At 41.9% G+C, this 19958-nt stretch overlaps 1 protein-coding gene across 2 annotated transcripts; it reads left to right on the forward strand.

The window, feature by feature from the left end:
* The first annotated feature begins 8382 nt into the window (after positions 1 to 8382).
* si:ch211-196f2.6 (immunoglobulin domain-containing protein) lies at positions 8383 to 15524 on the forward strand. 2 transcript variants are annotated; one of them, XM_046328989.1, is made up of 7 exons: positions 8383 to 8769; positions 10288 to 10461; positions 10659 to 10844; positions 11122 to 11278; positions 12918 to 12972; positions 14942 to 15165; positions 15390 to 15524. In XM_046328989.1, exons 1-6 carry the CDS (start codon positions 8703 to 8705, stop codon positions 15152 to 15154), a joined length of 852 nt encoding a protein of 283 aa, XP_046184945.1. In that variant the 5' UTR covers positions 8383 to 8702; the 3' UTR covers positions 15155 to 15165; positions 15390 to 15524. The 2 variants fall into 2 exon arrangements, with proteins under 2 accessions (XP_046184945.1, XP_046184944.1); XM_046328988.1 differs by having other exon boundaries at positions 8384 to 8769; positions 15363 to 15505.
* The last annotated feature ends 4434 nt before the right edge of the window (positions 15525 to 19958 follow it).

Below are 19958 nucleotides of genomic sequence, written 5' to 3' on the forward strand. Positions count from 1 at the left end.
CTGGATGATAGCGGGGTGAACAGGCAGTGGTTCGGGTGGTTGATGTCCTTGATGATCTTTATGGCCTTCCTGTAACAACGGGTGGTGTAGGTGTCCTGGAGGGCAGGTAGTTTGCCCCGGTGATGCGTTGTGCAGTCCTCACTACCCTCTGGAGAGCCTTACGGTTGAGGCGGAGCAGTTGCCGTACCAGGCGGTGATACAGCCCGCCAGGATGCTCTCGATTGTGCATCTGTAGAAGTTTGTGAGTGCTTTTGGTGACAAGCCGAATTTCTTCAGCCTCCTGAGGTTGAATAGGCGCTGCTGCGCCTTCTTCACGACGCTGTCAGTGTGAGTGGACCAATTCAGTTTGTCTGTGATGTGTATGCCGAGGAACTTAAAACTAGCTACCCTCTCCACTACTGTTCCATCGATGTGGATAGGGGGTGTTCCCTCTGCTGTTTCCTGAAGTCCACAATCATCTCCTTAGTTTTGTTGACGTTGAGTGTGAGGTTATTTTCCTGACACCACACTCCAAGGGCCCTCACCTCCTCCCTGTAGGCCGTCTCGTCGTTGTTGGTAATCAAGCCTACCACTGTTGTGTCGTCCGCAAACTTGATGATTGAGTTGGAGCGTGCGTGGCCACGCAGTCGTGGGTGAACAGGGAGTACAGGAGAGGGCTCAGAACGCACCCTTGTGGGGCCCCCGTGTTGAGGATCAGCGGGGAGGAGATGTTGTTGCCTACCCTCACCACCTGGGGGCGGCCCGTCAGGAAGTCCAGTACCCAGTTGCACAGGGCGGGGTCGAGACCCAGGGTCTCGAGCTTGATGACGAGCTTGGAGGGTACTATGGTGTTGAATGCCGAGCTGTAGTCGATGAACAGCATTCTCACATAGGTATTCCTCTTGTCCAGGTGGGTTAGGGCAGTGTGCAGTGTGGTTGAGATTGCATCGTCTGTGGACCTATTTGGGCGGTAAGCAAATTGGAGTGGGTCTAGGGTGTCAGGTAGGGTGGAGGTGATATGGTCCTTGACTAGTCTCTCAAAGCACTTCATGATGACGGAAGTGAGTGCTACGGGGCGGTAGTCGTTTAGCTCAGTTACCTTAGCTTTCTTGGGAACAGGAACAATGGTGGCCCTCTTGAAGCATGTGGGAACAGCAGACTGGTATAGGGATTGATTGAATATGTCCGTAAACACACCGGCCAGCTGGTCTGCGCATGCTCGGAGGGCGCGGCTGGGGATGCCGTCTGGGCCTGCAGCCTTGCGAGGGTTAACACGTTTAAATGTCTTAATCACCTCGGCTGCAGTGAAGGAGAGACTGCATGTTTCCGTTGCAGGCCGTGTCAGTGGCACTGTATTGTCCTCAAAGCGGGCAAAAAAGTTATTTAGTCTGCCTGGGAGCAAGACATCCTGGTTCGTGACTGGGCTGGATTTCATCTTGTAGTCCGTGATTGACTGTAGACCCTGCCACATGCCTCTTGTGTCTGAGCCATTGAATTGAGATTCCACTTTGTCTCTGTACTGACGCTTAGCTTGTTTGATAGCCTTACGGAGGGAATAGCTGCACTGTTTGTATTCAGTCATGTTGCCAGACACCTTGCCCTGATTAAAAGCAGTGGTTTTAATAATCCTTCTTTATATTCTTGTGTTTTGTGTTTCCAAAATCTGCTATAGAGTTTGGGAATACTCAGAGCAACAATAAGATGATAAAAAAGAGAAAGCGTAGAAGCATTGGGTTTGGCTGTGTATTGGTGACCTATTTATGGGCACACATTCCTAAGGGCCTTTCAGATGCAGATCTATCAGTAGGTTGTCTAGTTGTGCAGAGACAGTTTCCCAGAGACCTGAGTCTGTATTTACTAGGTGTCTGGTATAAGATCAGGTCCCCCCTCTAATTCACTATGATTTAAGAGGCAAAACTGATTCTAGGACAGCAATCCTACACTCTTAGAAAAAAGGATTCCAAAAGGTTTCAGGTAGAACGCTTTTTGGTTCCATGTAGAACCCTCAATGGAAAGGATTGCATGGAACATGGAACGCAAAATAGTTCTACCTGGAACCAAAAAGGGTTCCTTAAAGTGGACAGCTGAAGAACCTTTTAGCTTCTAGATAGAACTTTGACGGCGCTCTAGAACAGGTTCCAGCACCTTTTCCACTGCAGACAGCACAGCACTCAGCTCAAAATTACACCCCATTGTTACATAACCTTGACATGCCAGCCCTGCAATCTGATTGGCTTCTGCTTCCCGGCCCTGCAATCTGATTAGCTGCTCTGCTCCTGGAGGACAACGGTGGGCAGCGGCACACAGAAGCTCCCCTCTGTCTGTAATGGACTGATGAATCCCACGTATGCACACACACACACACACACACACACACACACACACACACACACACACACACACACACACACACACACACACACACACACACACACACACACACACACACACACACACACACAGCTCTGATCAATCTACAGAACATAAGAAGACAAAGAGTCATCAGGAGATGAAGGTCAAAGCCACTGGGGCTACGTCCCAAATGGCACCCTATGCCCTATACAGTGCACTACTTTTGACCAGGACCTACATGACCTACATGGCTTCCAGTGTGTAGGAAGGCTACATCTATATCTAGCATCTATCTGCAGTGTACTGTGCAGAACTAAAAATACTCCTCCATGTGAGTTTGTGGCGAAAATCAGGGTTCAAATACTATTCTAAATAATTTCAAATAAATGTATCTGTGTTTGACTAAACTTGCCTGGCTTAATGGAACCAATAAAATATCCCAAAACTACAAACCCCTTCCATCTGTCACTCCAAGAAGAATAGAGCAAAAGCTAAACATATTTCAAAGATTACAAATACAATTTGGTCTCAGGTCTGGTGTGGTGAAACCATAAAGAGTGATAGAGTCCTCTAGTGGCCAAAAGGCTATATGGGCATGGACAGCGGCATTGAGTGCTTCCACCATTTTAATATAGTCAACTGTGTGAGACTTCCAATTTCATTGGCTGATCCCTCCTGGTGACCCTGTTGGAGTCATGTCCACCCGGGACATCACGAGGGATCAGCCAACCGTGTAGAAGAAAGTTGACTAATTCAATAGGGAGATTGTCTCAATGGCGCTGCCAATGCTGTCACAGATACATAGATGAGTCCTCTATCTATCTCTATGGAGGAAACATACTGCATGCATGCTGCTGCTGGTGGTGATGGTGCAGCTCAGTATGCTCTCTGGTGGTGAGAGCTGTGATGTTCGTGTTTGACATTTCCATGTGGTTAGTATTTAATAGAAGAGCCTGGTGGGAGAACACAAACAGGCACACACCATGGTGACATCATGGTGTGTTAACGTTAAGTGGAATATGAAATATTATTCAAATCTGTTCATATACATCCCCAGGAAGAATGTTACTTTTAAAATATATTATTGTTACATTTTCAGACAAGCAAGCACTTAGACATGGTTATTTTAAAGTTTTCACAAATTCATAGAATGTAAGGCATAGCAATATGGAGTGGGAAAGTGGCCGTGCGTTTGGTCAAGTAGTAGACACTGCAGTAAATAAAACCTAATAAAAACATCAGTCTTGTTCAGGACAGGAGTCTACGCAGACCGGTGCGCCATAGAAAATCAGAGCTACAGCAAGCCTATATGTAAATAAGCGATTTGCCACACTGGCCTGCCACCATTCACTTTGAACTGGACTGTGTGTTTACAGGCAGTAGCAACAGCGCGACTTTAGATCATTACAACGCATTCGCCAAAATCCACCTGAATGGATTTCTGCTAATATGTTAATACCACGGGAGTCATCTTACATTTGGGTACTTCAGAGTCATATTGATCAAACAACCATGAAAAGGTAGACTATCTCTCCCTCAATGTGCCTATGCACATCAACAACAACAAGGTCAACAACTAATGCTAGCCAGAGTGAGATGAGCTCAAATCTAACGAGGGGACATTAGATAAACCCTCTGAAACTTTTCCAGCTAGTTGGACGTTGAAATTGCACTGATAAACAATGGAGGATGGTAGCCTGCGTGTCCTTCTTGCAGCTTGCCTGCGAATGCATGCTTTTCCCAACCCACGTTTTGACAACTGAAGGGGGACTAGCTAACTAGCAAAGTGATTCACATTTCTTGCTAGCTAACTAAATGAGACCTGCACCTCTAGCTGTAGCCACCGAAAAAATGATATGAGGGTAAAAAAAAAAAGTCCGTCCTCCAATGACATGACATCCTCCCAGCAGCTTGCTAATGCTAGGCTCCGTGTTTTTAGCTTGCTAAATAAATAGGTAGCTACAAGGGTGTCAAACTAAATCAGGGCATAGACCATATTGAACAAAAAACACAATGAATTCGATGGGCCAGACACAGCCTACTTGTTTAAAAAATAATAACTTGCGACTGCGACCCAATCTGGCCATTGTTTTATCAGAAAAAAATATGGCCCTCCATAATGTACACGTATGTACATAGGATGCCAAAGTTTAGCATGTTAACATATTAAAACAAAATAAGAGATAAATAATGTGTCCAGCCTTTGCTGCTCGCAGATGTGCATTATATGCTGCAGCCCTAATCAAAAAGTATTTAATAACTCCAAATAACAAAGACGAAGCCGTGTGTTGTTGTAACACTTAACCTCTTAAACTTTCAACGTGTTTTTTGTTGTTGTTGCGCTGCATGGATCACCGATGCAGGTGAACGCAGTATTGATGTATGTTGCACTCAAAATGCATTGTAGTTGAGTAGCCCAGCCTAGGCCACTGCTCAAATATGACTTTAATATAGCCCTACATGTTTCTCCGTTAGATGGTGTTTTGACGCAGGTTTAGTTTTTTGGTTATTCATTGACAAGCTTTAAAAATCAAAGCCAGACTGCAACATTTCAGTAGCCTAACTAGGACTGTGGCATGTGTCTGTACAAGTTCCCTCCACTGCTGCAGGACACACGGAAGCAGTGCAATTGAAGTTGAATTCACAGATGCCAGCGCATCAGGCTGTAATTTCATGAAGTAGACGACTCAACTGTTGACTCATTTATACTCACTGGTGTGTCCTGTAATAGACCACTAAGAAAGAGAGTTCCGAACCTCTCTGCCAATATCAGCTCATTTAAATTTCCCCCCTCCCAACTCAGACCATTCTAAGAATTCTTGCTTGAGAAATGGCTCTTTGCCAAGACGCTATTTTTGTTTTTGTGGCATTTTAATTGAAAACAATCACATAAGGTACTTAATTGTTACCCATGAATTATTTGATATTGAGATCAAAAAATGAGGCGGAGAGAAAATGTTGCAATTTTATAAAAACATTTCATGCAATTCTATCCATTTCGCTATGGTGTGGAGATACATTTTCTATCTCCACCACTTATTTCCTGCAAATTTGTAATGACTTATGCCACAAAAATGTCAATGGGTGCCCTGGTCATCAGGGCACCTGGGTATGTGCCCCGGTCGGTATTCAACCGTGATTACTAAAAGTTTAGAAAGCTGGCTAGACTAGCTACCGAATAAAATTTGAAAGAATTAATGAACTTTTATTTTTGTGTCAAATTGACCATTGGCAACCTATCCCTTATGGGATTAATTGCCGCATTAACAAACATTGCAATAATTCACTACGGTAATTAAATGATAATAATTATTCCGCCGTTCTCTGCATTGCACATCACATAAAGAGTGAAGAAAATTAAATACATAAATAGATTTCACCCCATGCTTCCTGAAGCACCTCCCACAAGTTGGATTGGCTTGATGGGCACTTCTTACGTACCATACAGTCAAGCTTCTCCCATAATGGAGTGGCAGCACAGCTCAACCCTGTGCTGGCCACTCCATTATAGACAGAACGCCAGCTGTCTGTTTCTTCCCGAAATAGTTATTGCATAGTTTGGAGCTGTTCTTTGGGTCATTGTCCTGTTTGTAGGAGGAAATTGTCTCCAATTAAGCGCCGTCGACAGGGTATGGCATGGCGTTGCAAAATGGAGCGATAGCCTTCCTTCTTCAAGATCCCTTTCACCCTGTACAAATCTCCCACTTTACCACCACCAAAGCACCCCCAGACCATCACATTGTCTCCACCATGCTTGACAGATGGCGTCCAGCATGTTTCCATTTTTTCTGCGGCTCATGAATGTTCTTCTTTGTGATCCGAACACCTCAAACTTATATTTGTCTGTCCATAACACCTTTTCCTATCTTCCTCTGTCCAGTGTCTGTGTTCTTTTGCCCATCTTAATTTTTTATTTTTTATTGGCCAGTCTGAGATATGGCTTTTTCTTTGCAATTCTACCTAGAAGGCCAGCATCTGGGAATCGCCTCTTCACTGTTGACGTTGAGACTGGTGTTTTGCGGAGGCATCTGTTTCTCAAACTAGACACTCTAATGTACTTGTCCTCTTTCGCAGTTGTGCACCGGGGCCTCCCACTCCTCTTTCTATTCTGGTTATAGTTCTGTGAAGGGAGTAGTACACAGCGTTGTACAAGATCTTCAGTTTCTTGGCAATTTCTCGCATGGAATAGCCTTCATTTCTCATAACAAGAATAGACTGATGAGTTTCAGAAAAATATATTTGTTTCTGGCCATTTTGAGCCTGCAATTGAACCCACAAATGCTGATGCACCAGATACTCAACTAGTCTAAAGAAGGCCAGTTGTATTGCTTCTTTAATCAGAACAACAATTTTCAGCTGTGCTAACATAATTGCAAAAGGTTTTTCTAATAATCAATTAGCCATTTAAAATGATAAACTTGGATTAGCTAACACAACATGCCATTGGAACACAGGAGTGATGGTTGCTGATAATGGGCCTCTACGCCTATGTAGATACTCCATCAACAAATCTGCCGTTTCCAGCTACAATAGTCATTTACAACATTACAACATTAACAATGTCTGTATTTCTGATCTATTTGATATTATTTTAAAGTTCGATTTTTAAAATGTTCTTCTAATAACAAGGACATTTCTAAGTGACCCCAAACTTTTGAATGGTAGTATACATACATACATACATACATACATACATACATACATACATACATACATACATACATACATACATACATACATACATACATACATACATACATACATACATACATACATACATACATACATACATACATACATACATACATACATACATACATACATACATACATACCATAAACAGACAAATAAATACAAATTAAATAAATAAAGACAAAAGAAAATAAGTGTTTTTGACAGAAGTCACTTGTGCCCCTTCTGACACAAAGAGAAGATTCATATGGTGGACAAGCCCACACACCATCTATATACACACACCATTTACCAGAAAGGAGATACATATTTTTACTATTTAATTATAGGAAGCCCTTTTTCTTTTATTCCAGGCTTTATGTAAATATTCCGCAAACGTAAATACACAATGGACCAAAAAAAAACATTTCAACTTCTCCTCATCACTGAGCCACATTTTATATATATCTGGTGTGCTTTCTGGAATAAGAGCAAGTGTATATCGCGGTAGAAAGGGCAATAGAAGATAAAATGAGTTTTGTCCTCTTATTTCTTTGAGGTCATAATCTAAAAATGATTAGCTGACATGTTTTATTGAGTGACTGTCAGTGACTGACATAACAAGAGAAAAACTGCTGATGCACAACCCAATTTCAAAATTGTACCTGGTGTATTCTAATGTTCTTACTCTCAATAGAAAGTTGAGACCCCGACTGAGTCCCCCCCCCCCCCCCCCCACAAAATGATGTTTATGCTTGGAACTGGCCCTGTATGTGTCACAATTGAAATGACCATGAACAGCAGGAAAGATTCCAGATTAGGCCTTATGACAGATTAGGCCTTATGACAGATTAGGCTTTATGACAGATTAGGCATTATGACAGATTAGGCCTTAAAACTGATTAGGCCTTACGACAGATTAGGCCTTATGACAGATTAGGCTTTTTTGACAGATTAGGCCTTATGACTGCTGTCCAAACCACATCAAGAGATCCAAAGCTGCATCCTAATATTAGTGATGGGATATGTTATTGGTTTCTGGTTTCTTTAGGGTACTGTCTATTCAGCCACACCAACCTCACGGTTCTATAATGTCTGTGTTTCAGGCTTCATTGAGTCAGTGTGTGTGTCTGTGTAGTTCAAATGAAAGCAGAATGGGAAAACCGAAGTAACCCGTGAACATGTCAGAAGCTGTATCGTGACTCTGTTCACTTCCTCTTCCTCTTCCTTTCGAGTGAGTGAGTGAGTGAGTGAGTGAGTGAGTGAGTGAGTGAGTGAGTGAGTGAGTGAGTGAGTGAGTGAGTGAGTGAGTGAGTGAGTGAGTGAGTGAGTGAGTGAGTGAGTGAGTGAGTGAGTGAGAGAGAGAGAGAGAGAGAGAGAGAGAGAGAGAGAGAGAGAGAGAGAGAGAGAGAGAGCGAGGGAGGGAGATACAGAGATACATACAGTGAAATCATATGAAAGGTGCTAAGGCCGGAAGTGTTCGGAAAGAGGAAGTTGAGAGTTGTGAGTCAGAGACAAGAAATTGTTGTGAAGACAGAGATACACTCAGAGAAACAAGGCATGAACAAATTAGAGTAAGTATGGTGGAGTGGAAAAAAGGACAGAGGTAAAAATAAAAAACAACGAATGAAACTGAACTGGAAAACACAACAAAAAGACAACAAGTGAAGAGGAAAGGAGAAGGCTGAACATTGCGACAGATGACAGAGTCGGATATGAGAAAACGCTGTGTCGGCACTCTTCTGGTCCTCATGCTGATACAGACAGGTTGGTTAGACTAACTCGTCGAGAACAAGATTCAAGTTTTAGTTTAGCAAAAACTGAATTAACATAATAATTGAGCATGTAATAAAGATATATATATACATATTTCTGCTGTGGTCTTCAAAAACCAAGGTTTCATTACATTGCATTGTTATGGTTATCCAGTACTAAAACCTATTTTAACAGTTGAATATAGGGTAATACACATTCAACTGATTTTTAAAAAGTGCAAGGTTTCGACAAAAAGAAAAGTACGTTGCAGGTTTTGACCGTTGTGTTTGTGCGTGTGTGTGCGTGCATGTCTGAATGCAGTTGTGGAAAAAGTACTCACAATTGTCATACTTGAGTAAAAGTAAAGACACCTTAATAGAAAATGACTCAAGTAAAAATGAAAGTCACCCAATACAATACTACTTGAGTAAAAGTATCTCGTTTTAAATGCAGTTAAGTACAGAGGTGGAGAAAGTACTCAATTGTCATAATTGAGTAAAAGTACAAAGTAAAAGTAAATGCTATACATCAAATTCCTTATATTATGCTAACCAGGTGGCACACTTTTCTTTAAATGTTGTATTTTATTTACACACACACCAACACTCAGACATCATTTACAAACGCAGCATTTGTGTTTATCGAGTCCGCCAGATCAGAGGCGTTATGAAAATAACAACGTGTTAACCTGATAGATGCGTGAATTGAGCCATATTGCGGCCCTGCCTGAGCATCTGGAATGTAAACAAGTACTTTTGGGTGCCAAGGAAAATGTATGGGAGTAAAAAAGTACATACACTGAGTGTACAAAACATTATGGATACATACTCTTTACATGACATACTGTAGACTGGCCAGACAAATCCAGGTGAAAGCTATGATCCCTTATTTATGGCACTTGTTAAATCCACTTCAAATCAGTGTTGATGAAGGGGAAGAGACAGGTTAAAGAAGGATTTTTAAGCCGTGAGTCAATTGAGACATGGATTGTGTATGTGTGCCATTCAGAGGGTGAATGGGCAAGACTAAAGATCGAAGTGCCTTTGAACAGGATATGGTAGTAGGTGCCAGGCACACAGGTTTGTGTCAACAACTGCAACACTGCAGTTCAACAGTTTCCCGCGTGTATCAAGAACGGTCCACCACCCAAAGGACATCCAGCCAACTTGACACAACCATGGAAAGCATTGGAATCAACATGGGCCAGCATCCCTGTGGAACGCTTTCAATATTAGGAAGGTGTTCTTAATGTTTTGTATACTCAAGTGTATTTTGGGGAAAATAGTGGAGTAAAGGTAAAAGTTGTCAAAAATATAAATAGTAAAGTACAGATACCTCAAAAAAACTACTTAAGCAGTACTTTTTTACCTAAGTACTTTACACCACTGTCTGAATACGTGTTCTTGTGTCTTTAGTGTATGATCCACAAAAACATGGTTTCAGCATTATTTCACTGGAAGTTTCACTGCTAGTTTTTACTAGCACCTACACAACTTGCCGCAACAACGTCTTCTTTCTTACTTCCCACAGGCATGACAGACAGTGGGATTTCTGTATCTCACAAATGGCATGGAGATCACCTATCTATCACCTGTCGTCTCATGGGGGACAAAGACATTGTTTCTCAGATCAACTGGGAGATGACCAGCAGTTCGAACCACACCACCACCAGATTGAAACTGGGCATCTTCCACCCCGTGTTTGGTACTTAATATAATAATACATATTAATACGTAATACATAATAATACATATTACTCGCTTTTACTTTGACTATTGATTATTGGTCCCAGTTTACAAACTGAAGAAACGCAGAATTTGCATAACACAAAATGCCACAAGAATAACACACTTAGATATATAATATAATATATATCAATAATGTACTATTTTGCCATTAAGGTACCTACGTGGTCCCGGAGTACAACGATACTGTGGAGATCCAGGGTAACGCCTCCAGCGGCCATTACACGCTCAGGCTGAGAGGTAGCACTGTGTTGGAGGAGAGTCAGTTCTGCTGTAAATTCATGACCTTTCCCTCTGGAGGGCTGGAGCAGTGTACAAATACCAAGATTAATGAAAGCACAGGTACCTTTATCTTGTTTGTCTGTCTCTCTCTGTTTCTCTCTCTCCTATCCCCACACATCCTGGTATTTCCCCTCTTTCATTTTCTGTTCTTGTTCTTTATTGATCACAACTATCCATAAAAAAACATTACAATTATGTTATTTCACAACATTCACCAAAACACAAGTTCAACCTTGCCAATACAACCCACTTGGGTTAGGTAGTGCTTGTATGCACAATTTTGTGTGAATTTATGTGAGCATGTTTAAATGTGTGTCTATCTATGGTCTACTCACAGAGGAGGCCCAGGTGTCAGAAGGCCCACAGGGTTTACTAGAGGAGAGACAAGTGGAGCAGTGGGCTCTGCTAGTAATGGGACCTACCATCTGTCTCCTCAGTATCGCAATCTCTCTCTACTACTGCTTGAAGTATTGCTGCAGACACTGCTGCCGCAGGTACCTACTCGTCAACCAAACCCTCTCTCTCTCTCTCTCTCTCTCTCTCTCTCTCTCTCTCTCTCTCTCTCTCTCTCTCTCTCTCTCTCTCTCTCTCTCTCTCTCTCTCTCTCTCTCTCTCTCTCTCTCTCTCTCTCTCTCTCTCTCTCTCTCTCTCTCAAAAGTTTGGACACACCTACTCATTCCAGGTGTGCCTTTTTAAAAGGTAATTTGTGGAATTTCTTTCCTTAATGCGTTTGAGTCTATCATTTCTGTTGTGACAAGGTAGGGTTGGTATACAGAAGATAGCCCTATTTGGTAAAATACCAAGTCCATATTATGGCAGGGACAGCTCAAATAAGCAATGAGAAACAACAGTCCATCATTACTTTAAGACATGAATGTCAGTCAATACTGAACATTTCAAGAACTTTGAAAGTTTAAATGCAGTTGCAAAAACCATCAAGCGCTATGATGAAACTGGCTCTCATGAGGACCGCCACAGGAAAATGAAGACCCAGAGGTTCCTCTGCACACCTCTAGGCTGTGTAAGGGCTATTTGACTAAGAAGGAGAGTGATGAAGCGCTGCATCAGATGACCTGGCCTCCACAATCATCTGACCTCCACCCAATTGAGAGGGTTTGGGATGAGTTGGACTGCAGAGTGAAGGAAAAGCAGCCAAAAAGTGCTCAGCAGATGTGGGAACTCCTTCAAGGCTGTTGGAAAAGTATTCCAGGTGAAGCTGGTTGAGAGAATGCCAAGAGAGTGCAAAGCTGTCATCAATGCAAAGTGTGGCTACTTTTAAGAATATAAAATATAAATATATTTTGATTTACTTAATACTTTTTTGGTTACTTTATGATTGCATATGTGCTATTTCATCGTTTTGATGTCTTCATTATTTTTCCATAATGTAGCAAATAGTACAAATAAAGAAAAACCCTTATATGAGTAGGTGTGACCAAACTTTTGATTGGTATATAAATATATACACGGAGTGTACAAAACATTAGGTTAAAAACATGCTATTTTCATGACACAGAGTGACCAGGTGAATCCAGGTGAAAGCTATGATCCCTTATTGCTTGAAGTGCCTTTGAATGGGGAATGGTAGTAAGTGCCAGGCGCACAGGTTTGAGTGCGTCAAGAACTGCAACCCTGCAGGTTTTTCACACTCAACAGTTTCCTGTGTGTATCAAGAATGGTCCACCACCCAAAAGACATCCTGCCAACTTGACACAACTGTGGGAAGCATTGGAGTCTGCATGGGCCAGCATTCCTGTGGAACGCTTTCGACACCTTGTAGAGTCCATGCCTCAACGAATCAGGGCTGTTCTGAGGGCAAAAGGGGGCGGCAACTCAATATTATATATATATATATGTCTATCAATATCATTAATCTCTGTATCTCTCTCTTCTTTGTGTATCTTTATCATTATAACTCTCTCTCGCAATCCATCTCTCTCTTTTCCTTTAAAAAAAATCTCCATCTCACTCTCTCATTTGCTTTATCTTCCCCTCTGTCTTATTTTTCGCTTTTATTTCTCTCACATGGAAAGACGGGCCTTTTCTCTCAGAAAAGTTTCCAGTAGCACTGACTATAACACCAAAAGTCATCAGACCTCAGATATCTGCTGTTATATATATTTTTTTTTCCAGGAGGAGAGTGTTCAAGGTGGAGACTTATCTGACAGACCAGCACACAGACTCGGAGGTAAAGTTATTCTGTCAGCTATTCTTCCAGCTCAACATCCCCTACATACCTTTTTGACAAAATGGAAAATAAATGAAGTATCGCAAGGCAATTGTAACGCCATTGATGTAACTGAAAGTAGGCTACCTTGGACCATTGCCAAAATACATTGGCCTAATTTCATCTAATGTAGGCTCCCTAATCACAAGCCTTTCTAGAGTCATAGAGATAAAGCATGTCCTCTATCTATGGCTAGAGTGACCCCTGTAACTATAGCAACCTACGTTACCATGAAAACCCACAGGGCACCGTCACCACGGTTATCGCCATGGTTTCCTGTTGTTCACTGTGAATGACGTACATGTGGTTAGACGTCTCGGTCATCGCTCTGCCGTTTCTCTCTCTCTCACACACACACACACAAATACACACTGGTAAATGCGGTTTGATGTCTCGGCCATCGCTCATATGTTTCCCACACTTTTTATTTTTTATTCTATTTTTATTTCACCTTTATTTAACCAGGTAGGCCAGTTGAGAACAAGTTCTCATTTACAACAGCAACCTGGCTAAGATAAAGCAAAGCAGTGTGACACAAACAACAACACAGAGTTACAACTTAAATAAACAAACGTACAGTCAATAACACAATAGAAAAGTCTATATACAGTGTGTGCAAATGAAGTAAGATTAGGCCGTAGTGGCGAAATAATTACAATTTAGCAATTAAACACTGGAGTGATAGATGTGCAGAAGATGAAAGTGCAAGTAGAGATACTTTGGTGCAAAGGAGAAAAAAAATATATATATATATATATAAAATAAATAACAATATGGGGATGAGGTAGTTAGATGGGCTATTTACAGATGGGCTATGTACAGGTGCAATGATCTGTAAGCTGCTCTGATAGCTGATGCTTAAAGTTAGTGAGGGAGATATGAGTCTCCAGCTTCAGTGATTTTTGCAATTCGTTCCAGTCATTGGCAGCAGAGAACTGGAAGGAATGTCAGCCAAAGTAGGAATTGGCTTTGGGGGTGACCAGTGAAATATACCTGCTGGAGTGCGTGCTACGGGTGGGTGCTGCTATGGTGACCAGTGAGCTGAGATAAGGCGGGGCTTTACCTAGCAAAGACTTATAGATGACCTGGAGCCAGTGGGTTTGGCGACGAATATGAAGCGAGGGCCAGCCAACGAGCGCATACAGGTCACAGTGGTGGGTAGTATATGGGGCTTTGTTGACAAAACGGATGGCACTGTGATAGACTGCATCCAATTTGTTGAGTAGAGTGTTGGAGGCTATTTTGTAAATGACATCACCGAAGTCAAGGATCAGTAGGATAGTCAGTTTTACAAGGGTATGTTTGGCAGCATGAGTGAAGGATGCTTTGTTGCGAAATAGGTAGCCAATTCTAGATTTAATTTTGGATTGGAGATGCTTAATGTGAGTCTGGAAGGAGAGTTTACAGTCTAACTAGACACCTAGGTATTTGTAGTTGTCCACATATTATAAGTCAGAACTGTCCAGAGTAGTGATGCTGGACGGGCGGGCAGGTGCGGGCAGCGAACGGTTGAAGAGCATGCATTTAGTTTTACTTGCATTTAAGAGCAGTTGGAGGCCACGGAAGGAGTGTTGTATGGCATTGAAGCTCGTCTGGAGGTTAGTTAGCACAGTGTCCAATGAAGGGCCAGAGGTATATAGAATGGTGTTGTCTGCGTAGAGGTGGATCAGAGAATCACCAGCCGCAAGAGCGACATCATTGATGTATACAGAGAAAAGAGTCGGTCTGAGAATTGAATCCTGTGGCACCCCCAAAGAGACTGCCAGAGGTCCGGACAACAGGACCAATTATTTTGAATAGTGTTTACACATGATAGAATAGGATAAAAGGACAACTGAAACATTACTTACCAATTATTTTCAAAACAACATGTATATGACCTAGTCTCTCTTGCCCCACCCCCCCCCCCCCCTCTCTCTATACCATCCAGGAGGTCACAGAGGAGCCACCCCATCAACCCCCCTTCCCTCACCCCCTCCCCTCCAGCTCCAGGGTTTTGACCCCTCTAAGCTCTACACTAAGATCAAGCAGGACCTGCTGTATGGACGACTGTGGAAGGCCTACCAGGGGACAGCTAAGGCCTGGGGCCCCACAACACAGCAGGGTCCATACCAGCAAGGGCCACAACAAGGGACAGAACTAGGGCCACAAAAGGTATATCTTTCTTTCGAAAGTTTTATAAAATGAGTATGTCTATGCATAAGGAAACATTGCCTTATAAAACAGTCAATTGAAAACAAAGAAATTGAAAAATATTATGTAATGTTTGTTGAAGCCTGTGCCTCATGCCAAATAACACAGAAATCACACACATACTGTAGAGTATTTAATAACGTCATCATCGTCATCAGGTCTATTTTCTTCTGGGGGATCATCGGGTGTCACAGAGAGAGGAACCAGAAGAACCAGAACTAGAACCTAATCTAGAACAAGAACAAGACCCTCAACCAACCCTTGAAGGAACCGTGGAACCACAGACTGAGCCTGAACCTATCCATCCATTAGCCCTGGAACCTGGAACACAGATGGAGGTTCAAGAACCAGAATGTAATTTAGAACTAGAACCCAACTTCCCATCAACCCTTTCTGCACAGAGGGAGGAACTGGAATCAGACATAGGAACAGAGAAAGAGGAAATTGAAGAAACCAGAGACTAACCCTTCAGCGAGGAGGTTCATGAAGGGAAGGTGTGTTGTGTTGTTGTGTGTGTGTGTGTGCGGACTGTGCGTGTGTGTTGGGAGGAATAATGCACTGTTGACATTGGGTGAATAACCCTGACCTCCTAAGGTTAGCTGTCAATTAATACGATTAATAATTATTGCCCCAGTATTGTTTACTGTGAACATTGTACATGTGGTTAGACGTCTCGGCCATCACTCAGACGTTTCTCTCACACAGACAGACAGACAGACAGACAAACAGACAGACAGACAGACAGACAGACAGACAGACAGACAGACAGACAGACAGACAGACAGACAGACAGACAGACAGACAGACAGACAGACAGACAGACAGACAGACAGACAGACAGACAGACAGACAGACAGACAGACAGACAGACAGACAGACAGACAGACAGACAGACAGACAGACAGACAGACAGACAGACAGACAGACAGGTCAATGGGGTTTGAAGTCTCGGCCATCGCTCAGATGTTTCTCACATTTGAGCTCACAACAGTGTGGCGTACAGTAACTGTATGATGTGCGATGTGAATAGAACATTATGCTTTTAAATATAGTAATGGGTTGCATGACCTTTAGATTCTAAAAAAGAGCTGTTATAGCCAACTGATCTGTTATTGTAAGGCGCAAGACAGTGAGTGGTTTTTATTTTGTGTATCTGGTTTTGTGATTGCAATTTCTGTATATAATGTTTATTCCTTTGTTTCAATTAAAAACCAGACTAGCAAAAGTGTTTGAGTCCTTCACTTGATATCTAGAATATGCCTGTTTTTTGGGGAGGCCACTGGGGGACGACACAAGACCATTTATTCACTAACCTCGGTCCCAGGAAATTTAGCACAACGCATACGTCAACGATTCATAGTTGGCCTTAGTGGGAGTGACCATAGAATTCTATGGGAGTGACCTAACTGGGTAAAGTTGTGATTAGTTCTAACCACAGGAGGTTAGTGGTACCTTACAGGCTTATGGTAATGGCTGGAGTGGAATCAGTGGAATGGTATCAAATACGTCAAACAGTGTTTCCAGGTGTTTGATGCCATTCCATATGTTCCGCTCCAGACATTATTATGAGTTTTTCTCCCCTCAGCAGACTAACGTGGTTCTAACAGACTAATGCCTGTAAAATAATGTGTTAAGAGGCAAATAATATGAATTATGGATACTAGATACAGTAGTTCTTCCAGAAACCATTTGAAAATAAGTCAAAACAAATAGGCTAGCCTAAATCGGGAATAGCAGTAGGCTACAATGGCACATGTGGCACTTGCTACAATGACCTATATTGCAGTACAGGTTTCTGACATTTCCAGTCCAAGTCCAGGTGAAAAGTCAACTTTTATAACGGTTACACAGAAGGCCACAATTGGGACAAAAGTTCAATCCCTTCCTGATGTTATTAGGCAGCCGAGTCTCACAGACAAAACGTAACATACTAAATGAAAAGCGGGGACACTCAAATTACTAGGGGCCGATGAGATGTTACATTTGGTATGGTTACATAAGACAGATGGTTACTTAAGGCAAATAACGCGAATGTCAAGCAACCCAAAGGTTGCGTGTTCAACTCTCATCACGGACAACTTTAGCATTTCAGCCAATTAGCAACTTCAGCAATTACTTACTACTTTTTAGCTACTTTGCAAATAATTAGTATGTTAGCTAACCTAACCTTAACCCTTTAACCTCTTAGGTCGACCCGACACGCAGGCGTCCCATCTAGACATCTGGAAATGCAAATGCGCTATGCTAAATGCTAATAGCACTCGTTAAAACTCAAACGTTCATTAAAACACACATGCAGGGTACTGAATTAAAGCTACACTTGTTGTGAATCCAGCCAACAAGTCAGATTTTTTAAATGCTTTTCGGCGAAAGCATGAGAAGCTATTATCTGATAGCATGCAACACCCCTAAAGACCCGCAGGGGACGTAAACAAAATAATTAGCATAGTCGGCGCTACACAAAATGCAGAAATAAAACATAACATTCATTACCTTTGACGATCTTCTTTGTTGGCACTCCTAGATGGCCCATAAACATAACTATTGGGTCTTTTTTTCCGATTAAATCGGTCCATATATAGCCTAGATATCGATCTATGAAGACTGTGTGATCAAGGAAAAAAAACGTTTTATAACGCAACGTCATTTTTTTAAATGAAAAAAGTCGACGATAATCTTTCACAAAACACTTCTAAATACTTTTGTAATGGAACTTCAGTAAACGTTAATAATCGATCAAATCGATCAGGAGGCTATGTATATTCTATAGCTCTACATCTTGAAATAATGTCCGGATAAATCTCAACCAAAATATCCGGTCGGAGACCGGAAGAAATGGGCTGTCTCCTCTTCGTTTGACCAAGAAACAAAGCCTAGGCAATTGACAAGACTGGTGACATTGTGTGGAAGCTGTAGGAATTGCAATCTCGGCTCCAGGTAATGTGGTTCCCATTCAACAATACATTCAACTGGCGCATTGATTTCAACTGGCGCACAGATTTTCCTGCGCTTTTCGATGAAACGCACGTTCTGTTATAGTCACAGCCGTGATTTAACCAGTTTTAGAAACGTCTGAGTGTTTTCTATCCACACATACTAATCATATGCATATACTATATTCCTGGCATGAGTAGCAGGGCGCTGAAATGTTGCGCGATTTTTAACATAATGTTCGAAAAAGTAGGGGGTAGGATCAACAGGTTAACCTAACTCATAACCTTAACCCCTAAAGCCAAGTTTAGCTAACCCCCTAATCCTAACCATAAATCCCTTTAACCCAGAGTTCCAACTGGTGGCCCGCCAAAGGCTGTAAAAACACTAGCAAAGACTTAAAAACACCAGCAAATTAGCTCCAAGTGATTTCAAATTAGGAAGCTGGTTAAGTGTGCCACGAAATAAATCACAGTGTCACCAGCAAAGCACCCCCACACCATCACACCTCCTCCTCCATGAATCACGGTGGGAATGAATCACAAAGACACGGTTGGAACCAAAAAATCTCAACAATTTGGACTCATCAGACCAAAACTCCACACACAGCTCTCTTCTTATTATTAATCCATTCTTTTTGCAACAATTTGACCATGAAGGCCTGATTCAATATCCTCTGAACAGTTGATGTTGAGATGTGTCTGTTGGTTGGCATTTATTTGGGCTGCAAATCTCTAATGAACTTATCCTCTGCAGCAGAGGTAACTCATCTCAGCCACATCAAAGGACTTGAAGAAACTTTTTCATGTTTGTCATTTATTATCTTGTCTTGGTGCTTAATGTTTCCCTCTGCTGGTCATTCCCACACATAGAGAAATATACAACACCAATCAAAAGTTTGGACACATCTACTCATTAAATGGTTTTTATTTATTTGTTTTATACAACACCAATCAAAAGTTGACACATCTACTCATTAAATGGTTTTTATTTATTTGTACTATTTTCTACATTGTAGAATAATAATGCAGACATCAAAAAATTCAAGTAACATATGAAATCACGCATCAACCAAAAATGTGTTAATCAAATCCAAATATATTTTATATTTTTCAAAGTAGCCACTCTTTGCCTTGATGACAGCTTTGAACACTCTTGGAATTCTCTCAACCAGCTTCACCTGGAATGCTTTTCCAACAGTCTTGAAGGAGTTCCTGCATATGCTGAGCACTTGTTGGCTGCTTTTCCTTCACTCTGCGGTCCAACTCATTGAAAATCATCTCAGTTGGGTTGAGGTTGGTTGATTGTGGAGGCCAGGTAATCTGATGCAGCACTCCATCACTCTCCTTCTTAGTCAAATAGCCCTTACACAGCCATGAGGGTCATTGTCCTGTTGAAAAACAAATTACTGTCCCACTGTTACAGTTTTCTAATGGTGAAGGAGAGTCGGACCAAACTGCAGCGTGTCGATTGCGATCCATGTTTATTTAAACAAACGTAAAACACGACTAAACCAAAACAGCCTATACATGTGTCAACTAACAAGGACATCAAGACACTCAGGACAATCACCCACAATACAACCAAAGAATATGGCTGCCTAAATATGGTTCCCAATCAGAGACAACGATAACCACCTGCCTCTGATTGAGAACCACTTCAGACAGCCATAGACTTTCCTAGAACACCCCACTAAGCTACAACCCCACTAAGCTACACACCACATACAAAAACCCATGTCACACCCTGGCCTGACCAAATACATGAAGAAAAACACAAAATACTTCGACCAGGGCGTGACACCCACTCAGCGCAAACCAAAT

Source organism: Oncorhynchus gorbuscha, linkage group LG25 (genome assembly GCF_021184085.1).
Source record: "Oncorhynchus gorbuscha isolate QuinsamMale2020 ecotype Even-year linkage group LG25, OgorEven_v1.0, whole genome shotgun sequence".
NCBI lineage: Eukaryota > Metazoa > Chordata > Actinopteri > Salmoniformes > Salmonidae > Oncorhynchus > Oncorhynchus gorbuscha.

Coding starts and splice junctions, on each gene's coding strand:
- si:ch211-196f2.6 (XM_046328989.1), top strand. CDS start 8,703: ATGACAGAGTCGGATATGAGAAAACGCTGTGTCGGCACTCTTCTGGTC. Junction 10,845..11,121: donor CAAGATTAATGAAAGCACAG/GTACCTTTATCT, acceptor GTCTACTCACAG/AGGAGGCCCAGGTGTCAGAA. Junction 12,973..14,941: donor ACCAGCACACAGACTCGGAG/GTAAAGTTATTC, acceptor TATACCATCCAG/GAGGTCACAGAGGAGCCACC.